The sequence below is a fragment of the Thalia democratica genome, chromosome 2 (genome assembly GCF_965202585.1).
Source record: "Thalia democratica chromosome 2, ktThaDemo2.hap1.1, whole genome shotgun sequence".
In the NCBI taxonomy this organism is placed as follows: Eukaryota; Metazoa; Chordata; class Thaliacea; order Salpida; family Salpidae; genus Thalia; species Thalia democratica.
In genome coordinates, this window is record NC_139166.1 from 26,759,796 (window position 1) to 26,771,420 (window position 11,625).

General features: G+C 24.3%; 1 protein-coding gene across 1 annotated transcript; it reads left to right on the top strand.

Moving 5' to 3' along the window:
• Positions 1-8,158: 8,158 nt before the first annotated feature.
• LOC145829951 (uncharacterized) lies at positions 8,159-11,416 on the top strand. Its single transcript, XM_082937840.1, has 8 exons — positions 8,159-8,284; positions 8,479-8,641; positions 8,863-9,041; positions 9,586-9,724; positions 9,972-10,053; positions 10,220-10,312; positions 10,891-10,963; positions 11,228-11,416. The coding sequence occupies exons 1-8, from the start codon at positions 8,227-8,229 to the stop codon at positions 11,299-11,301; spliced, it is 861 nt and encodes a 286-aa protein (XP_082793966.1). The 5' UTR covers positions 8,159-8,226; the 3' UTR covers positions 11,302-11,416.
• Positions 11,417-11,625: the final 209 nt, after the last annotated feature.

Here is an 11,625-nt window from a genome sequence, read left to right on the forward strand (position 1 = left end):
GAAGGAAAAAGCTAGACATTTTGAGCTAAACAAGTTACAAAACTGGTTACAATGAAATAACATTGAAATTCAAGAGATACCTGTTGTAGATACTAACAAAAAAATTGAAAAGTTGAAAAAAACATCATCAAAAATTACTAATACTTATACTGAATAAGCAATAAAAACCAGCCTTTTTATTTATAAAAGTTAGATGTATACTTTGTATATATTAAATATAAGAGACTATTGGTACAAGACATTATGTAATAATAATGGTATTAGACAATATTACATAATTTACAAAACCACCTGCAAAAGTCTGCAGAGTAGAAGCCTGGACTTTTTTTTTTTGCCATGATACAAGCTCAAGTTTAGCAAAAGGTTGATCATGCCACTCAATCATCAGACCACAAGCTTTTGGTAGACTGAGACTTGTTTTGTCCTTATTAGGACTCACCAATCAGTCACAACCAAAAAACTTGCAGTCTTGAGTCTAAAAACGGTTTATGATGCTTTTACATGAAGCAACCATTTGCTGGAAGTGATCAGTGACATCAGCACTGTGCAACTTTTAAGACACTGATCATTGTCAGCAAATGGTTGCTTCATGTGAAGGCATCATAAAACATTTACTACTGCAAGTTTTTCAGTTGTAACTGACTAATAAATCTTAATTAAAGAAAGCATGTGGTCTGATGATCAAATTGGCATGATCAACCCTTTGTTAATTTACAACAAGTAATATTTTAGTTAGACCTCTACGTATTGACTTTTTATATAAATACATAAGTTATTTAATTTGATATATTTTTAATACTATTTTTAATAAGTCTAGTTGAATGTTAATAAAATAAATGTATTTTGAAATATACTGATGCAGTTGGTCAGAATGTGGAAACAGATTTAAATTAGCTTCATGTTACAAAAAGCATGCACATTTTTCTTTCTACATTTGAAACTAGCTGTATTTATAGTTTACAGCCACTTGAAGTCAGCCTTTACATGGTAGATGAGACTTGAGAGAGTTTACTTATTTTAACAAATAAGTATGGGTAGGGTAGGTGTCAATTATGCACGAAGGGATACTTTTGTACTAATTGTCACTTTTGCACGAAGACACTTTTACACGGGCTGAGGTTTTTTTATTGCTTTATTAGTTTTATTTATTTTTTTTACTTTCACTTTTACTCCTAAAACCCTTACTACTGGTCGACAACTTTGTTTTATTTTTTTTTATGTAGTAAATTTCTTTTAACTTCATTTTACTATTACTGTTACCCCTAACCCTTACCGTTGCTCGGTATTATTATTTTTTAGTTAGTTTTTTTTCTTTTGTGCAAAAACAACTCTTCGTGCAAAAGTGATCCATCCTTTGAGCATATTAGACCCGTCACCGTACATAGAAGTAGCTTAATTAAAATATATAAAAATTTAAGAAGTTAAAAATATATGTATATTAGAACTTATTTTATTGTTTATCCTTAAAATAGACATATTAAAATTTTTCTATCTTAATACTAAGGTTTTCTTTACTTACAGTTTTTAAAACTACTTTGTTTTATTAAGCAAGCCGTAAAGTTCTACTTCAATAAGCCGTTTTTCAATATGTCGTAATAAATGGTGAAAGCTTTTAATATCATAATTTGGTATTTGATACGTTTTGTTGTTTTGAAAATTTAATAATCAAAAATCTCTACTTTTACAAAATCCAAAAAACCTGACAATATTTGTAGCACCATACTTGATAAAATTCTATCGTTAAAGCTGATAGAAGAGAGGAGAGGAGACTATCTAAAGAAAACAGTACGCGAGCAATTCTATTCTTGTCCACACTTAAAAAACCTTTGGATCTTGTCCGTAATGTAAATATTATATATGTTTCTAAAAAGTTTTTTTGTAGCTACTGTTTTTAAAAACCTAAAGTGTTTTTTAAATGTTTTTTAGCTAAACTTAAAACTTTTTTAAGATTAGCTCACATGCATTTATAAAAACTTCAATAGCTACATCATAATTAAAAATACGCATTACATACTTTTTAGCTGTACACCACATTAGCGACTGATCATTATTAATAAAGATATCTTTTACTTATAAAACTTTTAAAAATCTGCAAAAAAAGAAAAACAATACCTAGGTTTAAAACAAAAAATAACTTTTCCTACTATGAAATACTAAAATACAACATAGTTAAAACTTGCAAAACAACACTATAACATTAGACTTGTTAACAACTTTTTATATTGTTACATATTTTCATTTCAACAACTTTAATCTTATAACAAACAATTTAAACTTATAACAAACTTCAGCTATACATGTGTATCAAGAATTATTTAGTCTTATGTCCTCTCTATTTTTCTTTTTTGGAATGAAGATTTAACCATTTATTACTAATATGGTAATTTATTTTTAATTTAAGGTAATAGTTTGATTATGTTTTGTTTTTAAAATTTTCTTTTTTGTTTTATTTTTATTTTTTCATACAAGTATTTTAATTAATATTTTAACAACCATTTACCATGACTTTAAAATATTTTTTTGAGAATTTCAGTTTAAGCACTGATGAGCTTATTGAACGAAACACTGTCTGCGTAATAAAGTTTAGACAAAATTTAATTCTATAGTTACGTATATTTCAATTAGAAAAATTGTTTCAAAGTTTTAGGTCTAGAACATTTGTAAAAGTTGTTTTTTTTATCTGTGTATAGGTTTTATAAAAGTCATAAGTGTTTAAATATAAATGTAAAGTGGAAAATAAAAGGTGAGGTTTCTTTTATAACTATCTATTTTTTTTAGCTACTCAGTTTTGGCACTTAATCATGCGATACATACTTGTAGAAACAAAAAAAAAGATTCCAATGGGTAAAATAATAGCAAGTCCTGGACATGACGTTAAACTGTTCTGGTGTGGGACTCGATAACCGAAAGGTGTTTTGTACACCAGGTCCTTGGACTGAACTTTTTGAGCGCTTTTTTTATCGTTCAATAAACAATATTTCAAAAAAATATACGAAATTTAAAGAAAAGATTATAAATTTTGAAAATAAAAATAATATTTAGATATTGTTTAATACTAGAAACAAGTATTTTAAAAAAATAAGATAATATTATACTTATTTAAAAACTAAATAGCAATAGAAACAAATTTTAGTTTATAAATTTAAAAACTGTAAAATAACTAAAACAAACTATCTAAATTTTTAAATTAATTTTTATTTCATTTCAACTTAGTTACACTATCTCAAAAAATTTTTCCAGATATCCTAAGAACTTTTAAAAACTTTTTTTTTCTAATTTCATAATTTATATAAAAATAGTTCAGTATTTTGTTTGAAGTTTGTTTAAACAAATTAAGCTCATCTAATTTATTTTTTCAGAATGTACACCCCACGAAGTACCTAGTTATATACACACCAAAAAGTAATTACATCTATTCAAGTTTTTAAAAGTAGCTAAAGGTATGCTATAAATTTAGTATGTTTTAGAAAGTTTTAGTCATCTACCTGACTCTTAAAAGTATTTAAGATACGAGCTATAAGTAATTAATAAAAGTTGTTTACATCTTAATTAAATATCTTTAAGGTACATTTGTCTTTTTTTTTTCGTATTTCTTGCTAATAACATATCGAAAATCTAAATTAACATTGAAAATTAGCTACAAACGATTTTTTGAATTAAACTAAATAAAATGCCCTGAAATATATAGAATAAATAGCTGTTTGTGATTTACTGTTAGCTTAATTAATAAAAATAAAATTTAACTTATAAATGACAATTAAAGTTTAATACTATGGTCTTTGTTACTTATGTAATACTTGTTGATTTCTTTAAGTATGTAGAAATAAATTAAACACATTATGTTTTGTTTATGTAAAAAACTAGCTGATAAAAAATACTTTTAAATTAATCATGAAGTATAAACTATACAAAAACTGGAATACTTAGTTTTATTTAAAAAAGATGCGTGTTTTGACTGGTTTCCTGTTTCCTGTGCGACCCCTGATAAAAAAGGAATAGGCTTATCAAAAAAGCGATTAAATTTTTAACATAGCTTACCAAAATTCATACATACATATTAAATTTATGACTACAAGTGAAATTATATCATTTTTTCTAAAGAACTGCATCAAAAATGACTTAGTTCTATAAGTTTGTTTTGTAGAAAAAAGCATATATGTACTATAAAAAAAATTATAATTACGAACGAAACACATTTGAAAAATAAACTTTTTCTTGAAAATTAGCCAATCAAAAGTATTTAAAAAAAAAACTTTAAATACTTTTATAACTCCATGGGTTTCATTTTAAACTAGGAATCTTTTGACCCAATCACAAACTATTTTTTTACAACTATAGAAAAACCGTGGTTTTACAATTTATTATTTTCTATTAAGCAGAAAAATATTTTTTACGTCTTTTTTTTTTAATATAATTTGGTTTTGACTTGCACTTTATTTTTAGCTAAACTATTTTAACTAGAACTGTTTGACTAAATATTTTAATTACATCATTGAATAAATTAGCCATGTATCTATCATTGAATATTATATTTATTAAGTTAATTATATTTTTCTATTATTAAGACAAGTTAATTACTAATAATGATGTAGTCTAAAATGTTTTAGTTTGCTATGTATAAAAGATTTCGTAACACATGTTAGCTTCACAATGTAGGATAAAAGTTTCATATTGTCAATTATAACAGGACTTAGGTTTATATTTAATTACTTCACTAAAAACTAAAAAAAAGGATTAATTTTTTAAGATTTTGTATTCTGTTTTACTGGTAGTTTTAAATTGTTTAAAGCTCAAGCATTTTTATATACCTGAGAAACTTTAGACAGATATGTAATTTTCCAAAGCATATTATTAAAAGCTATTAAATAAAATACTTTATTATTGAACAATAAAATTCTGCAACATATTAATGCAACAAGTTAATTATATTTTTCTATTATTAAGACAAGTTAATTACTAATAATGATGTAGTCTAAAATGTTTTAGTTTGCTATGTATAAAAGATTTCGTAACACATGTTAGCTTCACAATGTAGGATAAAAGTTTCATATTGTCAATTATAACAGGACTTAGGTTTATATTTAATTACTTCACTAAAAACTAAAAAAAAGGATTAATTTTTTAAGATTTTGTATTCTGTTTTACTGGTAGTTTTAAATTGTTTAAAGCTCAAGCATTTTTATATACCTGAGAAACTTTAGACAGATATGTAATTTTCCAAAGCATATTATTAAAAGCTATTAAATAAAATACTTTATTATTGAACAATAAAATTCTGCAACATAAAAAAATCTAGACGCGCCTCTGGTTCATAAACTTGTATACTACTACTTGTGTAGAACTTAGAGTTTTATAATACTTTAAAATTTGTATAATACTACGTATCTAAAAGCACCTGATCTTCTTTAATAAACAAACAGTTTTGGGTTGTTCAATACTAGATAAGATACTACAAAACTCATAAAATATATATCTGGTTAACTACCTATTTTCGGTATAAAGTTATTTTTAATACGAACCACGTTATAAAAGTAATGAAAATAAAACTTTTAAATAAATTTGTTATAAAAATTGTTCTTGTTTTTATTTATTAACAACTTAAAGAAAGAATTTATATTGACGTTATTATAAACAAAAAATATTGCGTTTCTTAGTTTTAACCATAACTTTTTTTTCGATAAAAAAACATTACTCAGTATCAACAACACCTAAACATTATACTTAAATATTCTTTAAATGATTAGTAGCCTACTTTAATAAAATATAAAATTTCATCAAAATAATCGAACGCTAAACAATCATTTTACTACTCGGGTTTATTATTTATTGAAACTATATATATCTAAAACAGTTCTTCTTTTCTACACATTTATTTACTAGGTCAGAGTTTGTCTTTAACAACTGAGACTAAAATCTAAAGTAAAAATTATGAATAATTTTAGTTTGAATTTGAATAAAAACTTTAAATACATAAAAGTAAGTATGTACTACTTTTAACTTAAAACCAAACTATGATATTATTATTTAATGAACTACAAAAGGTGCTCAAAAAGTTTGTTCAAAGCACCTGGTGTACAAAAAATAAACTTTCGGTTATCGAGTCGTACACCACTTGATACAGTTTAGCGTCTTGTAAAGATATCAATGTGTATGATTCTAATTTTAAAAACATCTTAGATGTTTAATAGAGAGTAGTTTTAAGTAAAGCTATATGTAAATTAACAGTTTACTTTATATTTTGTACCAAAAAAAAACTAGATATTTAGCATATTAAGAAAGCTGATGAAAAAAAAGCTATGTTATATTCTTAATACGTTTAATTAAAAGTTTCAAGACCATAGTTTATGAATGTATTTTAGCTGTTCGTTAATAGTTACATTCTGATTGTTAAAATTTATTTATAAATGAGTTTTTAGCTTGACAGTGTTACACTTTAATATAGTTTTGAGTATATAAACAAAAATTTAAGATTGTAGAAAAGTTTTCAAAAAATAAAATAAACTTTATTATAATTATAGTTTTTAATTTTGGCAGCCTATAAAAAATACACCTATGAGGCTAAAGAACAAAATTCCTACAAAACCCTTTTAAAACATTCTAACATTTTAAAATAGTCAAATAAATTTAAAATGAGACTTTTTTTTGAACAGTTTATATAATTTCTAATGTTTAAAATCTACAAACTAACTTCAGATGTTTGAATTTAGAAAAAATACTTACTATTAAATTAAAGTAGAAAAATCTATTGTACTTATAAATTGTTCAAGTTTCTATTATTATTTAAATTTAAAGCAAGACTTATTTAAGTTGATTTTATAATTTTTCCATAATTTATAATAGTATAAAACTAAAAATTGAAGCACAGACAAATTAAAAACAAATTAGTCTTTAAAGGATTTGCAGTTATTTAAACACGACAATAGCTAATTAAACTAAGATTGAGAAATGATGAACACTGCAATAAACATTTATGATGTCTAGAATTAATAAACGCTATCTGCTAACTTTTTTAGTAGTAATTAAACTGAAAGCAAAGGAATGTTTTTGTAAATAAAACTTTTAAAGTAATCCTGTATGTGTATTTTTTAGATATATTAAAAACTAAGTTAATTTTTTTTAAATGTATAAAACGAAAATAGAACTATGTCTAGATTTAATTTCGTCGTGTTACTTTTGATGTTAATTTGAAAATTTGTAAATTAAAACAATAATATAAACATTAAAATTAAACATAAATTTCTATCAAAACCCGGAGTTAAAGATTTTTTTTTACAATAAAACATTACTTTTAGGTTGGGACTAGTATATATAAATAGTTTAGAACTGTTCGATTAAAACTGTCTTTTCTTATTAAATGAAAAGGAAATTTTTCGTTCATCATTTATAAAGCGGAAAGCATGTACTTGTATAAATTAATTCAGCTAGCTTTCAGCTTTACATTATCTTAAATTAGACTTGTATTTAAGCGAATATCATTTTAAAAGGTGTATAATAAGTGCTAAAATAAAATTAAGATCTAAAAGTGCGTTGAAATGTTAAGTTTTTAAGCTTTTATTTTTAGTTATTGAAGTTTTAATTTTATATAAGTATTAATGTTTAAAATGAATTTTATTATACATGTTAATTTAATTTTATTCAGTGAAAGCTTCAGTTAATCTTATCTAAAGCATTTAGGAAGTTATCAAATTACACATACCTTTATTAATAATAAAAATTCTCTTGGATAAGGAAAAATAAGCTTCTAGCCAGATGCAAGAGAAAATGCGACAGACGCTAAAAAAATGTTTGCTTTGCTTACACAATTTAAGAAATACCTTAAGTTTGCAGGTGAACATTTGTATCACAAGTTTTTTCAAAAGTTTATTTAACGAGTGTTGTTTTTGCCAAACTAGGTGTGTTTTTTAAAATTCGTTAGTTAAAACAGCATATTAATTGTTAGCGTTTATGTACCAAATGTTTTTATAGATATTATAAACTGAAAAAGACCTAGTTTTCGAGTTAAAAATATTCATTTTGCATTTGTTTTGTACAGTAGAGCCAAGGTCGTTTAGTTTTTGCTTTCTAGAATGTAGACAGGCTAGTAAAGTAAAATCAAAAGACTACGATACTAAGTTAAGCAAGTCTTTTATATAAAACTATTTTAAGTCTACATGATAATGTTTTCAATAACTTTTAAGAGTTGTAGACTTTTAAAGTAGTTTTAATGGTCAAGAAAGCTCAATCATAATGAATAAACCAAAAGTCATGTTGTTTCTTTCAATGTTGTTTATTTTTCTTTTGACAGGTGTGTATAATATTTGAAACTTTATTTAAATAGAACTTTTAACTTTATTTATCTTTAAAGAATTTAAACAAAGAAATTACGAAGTAACATTTACCGAAAGTTTTACAATTACTTTTTCCCAAATAAAACATTTTACTTAATTTTATAACTTTGTTCGATTTTTATTTTATTAATAACATTTATATTTGTCACAGTTAAAGGAGAAAATTTCTGCAGCAAAACTTACAACATTAGAAAGAATGACAGATTAAAAGTTTTGGAGATTACAGAAGTGAATGATAAACCCTGTATAGTTTTATTCAAAGCTGCTAGTGCTTCACGACGTATAAAAATATCGGTTGAAAAAATTGATTACAGGTTAACTGAAAATTAAAGTTTACTACTTCATGTTTTTAAACATTTGTTTTAATTCAATTTATAGCCTTTTTAAAATGCTTTTACAAGTTCTGTAATATTCTTAGAACAATTTTTTTCAGCCTATATTTTTTTTTGTCCGAAATAGTAATAAAATTTAAAGTTAGGTGTTTAAAGTCAATAATAAATCGTATAGAAATTTATTATCGTTTTTTTTAATCAAGGTATGGCAGCGTTTATATTTATGATGGAAATGCAACTTCTTCAAATTTGGTTGCAAATTTAAGCAGTGACATACAATCATATAAGTTTACTAGTAGTGGGCAACTTCTTGCAGTTAAAATTGAAAAAGGGAACAAAACAATAGAAGAATCTTATAAACTAGTTTTAAGCTATGTACTAAGTAGGTTTGATTTCTTATTTAAACTACTTTTAAGTCGATTTAGTAGTCTAAATAGTTTACCTAAATCTGAGGCGTCTAGTTTATTGATGCTTAAATAAAAGTTAGTTTTTAGTACTTTTGATCATGATGATATAAACTATAATTATTTAATAATTAGCATCATCAAAACGGAGTTTTTAATACAGCTTGAAAAAAATGAAATGAAAAGTTGTTACTTTAATATAAAAAAATATAAAACTATGATTATTAATAAGTAGTAAAAAATATAAAAGCATCATTACATAAAAACTTTAATACAATATTAACACTTATCAATTTTTGTACTTTTAGAAAATTTAGATGACTGTAGTTATATGAATTTTTTAATATGATAAACTTAATCAATCATAAGTTATTTTTAGCGTGCAAACATATAAAAAGGTTTGCAGTGTTGACTTTTTAACCTAATGCTTAAGCTTAATCGAAGTTCATGTATGATTAATGACATTAAAACTAAAAGTAACTGGATATCAAGTTACAGTTTTTAACTGATATTTTTTCTTAGAAACACCATTCACTTGTACTGAAAACTCACAGTCAAAAAAGAAAGTAGTGAAATGCAAAAATGCAACTAGTTGTGCGGTGTTTTATAACTTGAAACAGTACTTTCCTAAAACTGTGTTCCAAACTAACATATCGTGCAGGTGGGTAAAATCTGTTTGGTGTAACTTTAAGAAGTTAAAACTTAAAAAATTTAAGGAAAGCTTTTATATCTTAAACGATTTAGGTTAGTTGCATTGTTTTAAATTGGCCAGCGCATACTAAACTGCTATGTAAACAACGTTTTAAATTTATTAAAAAACTTGTACTAAAATAAATTGTGAATAAAGGCTTTTTTAGATAAAAGTTATTTACTAAAATTGTAATAATGTCAATAAAATGTTTTTGAAGTAACACAAGTTGGAAACAAGAAGCAAAAGACTTATGTATCCACAGAAAGCGAGTTCTTAAGTATTACCGGAATCATGACATAGTAAGTTGAAAAGCACAGTTTTTGATTTTGAAGTAACTAAGTGGTGCATCTAATAAATAGCAATTTTGTTGTTAGCTATTTGTTCTACAACAAACTTAATAAAAAGTGATGCGTAAACTGTAGTGTTTTATTGTAAATGACAATAATTTTTTCGTTCAAACTTCAGTGCCCCGAAGCTACAGACATCTACTTAAACATGTTGGAGCCGCTTGATACTAAAACCAATACAAATGAGAACAAGTTTCAGACAATGAAAAAGGTCGTATCGTTTAATAATTTCCAAAACAAACTTAAAAGCTAGATTTTATTGTATAAGTAAACAATTTAAAACTAATATCAGTAAAACAAACTTCAGTCGGTTATATATAATTATAACTTTAGAAATACAAATAAAGCAAAAAATAATAGATTTTTCTTTTTAATTAATATAATAGATTTTTAAATTTTTTACATTTCTTTAAAAAACTATCAGTAATGTATTTCGGTTTTCATTTTGAAAACTTTGTTTATACTCCTCATAACCAAAAAATATTAATTTAAACTGCTCTCAAGCTTATTGATTTTTATTAATGCTATATTTACTTAAACTGTTTGTGTTCAAAATAAATTATTCCACTCTAATTATTCCGTTACTACTTAGCTTAACTTTTCACTTAGTATCAAACAAAAAATCCAGAAGAAAACAAGGAATATAATAAAATATAACTTGTAAACTAAGTATGTTAAATTTTACTATTTTAGTTTTTGATATTTTTAAATAAAAAGACACTAGTTAGTATAAATATTTGATCAGTAAAACTTGAAAAAATACATATTGATAAACTAATAACATTTTAGATTACCCGGTGTTCAAAAGTTTGTGATAAAAACTACTATGCAACCAAGTACTTGCACAAGTGCAGAGATTTCGGTTAGTTTTATGTTACAAAAGTTTCAAGTATGTATTTTATGTAGCAAACTAAATAAAAATGTATATCAATAAAAGTTAAAAAATAAGCAAAATAGTTACTTATATATGCTCGCTTTAGATAATTGTAGTAATTGTATTATTTAAAGTTTTTAAATTGATATATTCAAAAAAATTGTTTATATAAATATGATATTATTTCAAAAATACCTTTTAAAATTAAAAAAAAAGATAAATACCACTGACATAGATTAATTTTTGTAACAGATCATAGTTGCAGATGGCTTTGCATAAAAAGCAGATACTTAAATGGAAGGTGTGAAAGGTTTTTCGGAAGATAGAGTAATATCAACTGAAGTGTTTCTTTTGTTTGCGAATGGCGGTGTATTTTCGTGAATCGGGTGTATACGACAATAATAACAACGTCTAATGCGCTTAATAAACTTTTTTATTTGGAGAAGGCCTTTTTATTTGTTTTATTTAAGAATGTTTACTTTATTTTAGCTTTAAAATCTTTCTACAGTATGCTTTATAGTTATGCTATAAAGCATTTGATACAATAAGTAAAGCTAACTTACTTTAAAATTAAAATAAACAGTAGTTTTACTGTGATTGAAATTAATATTTATTACTATAAAAAAAGAGTTTTATTACAAATTTATTAT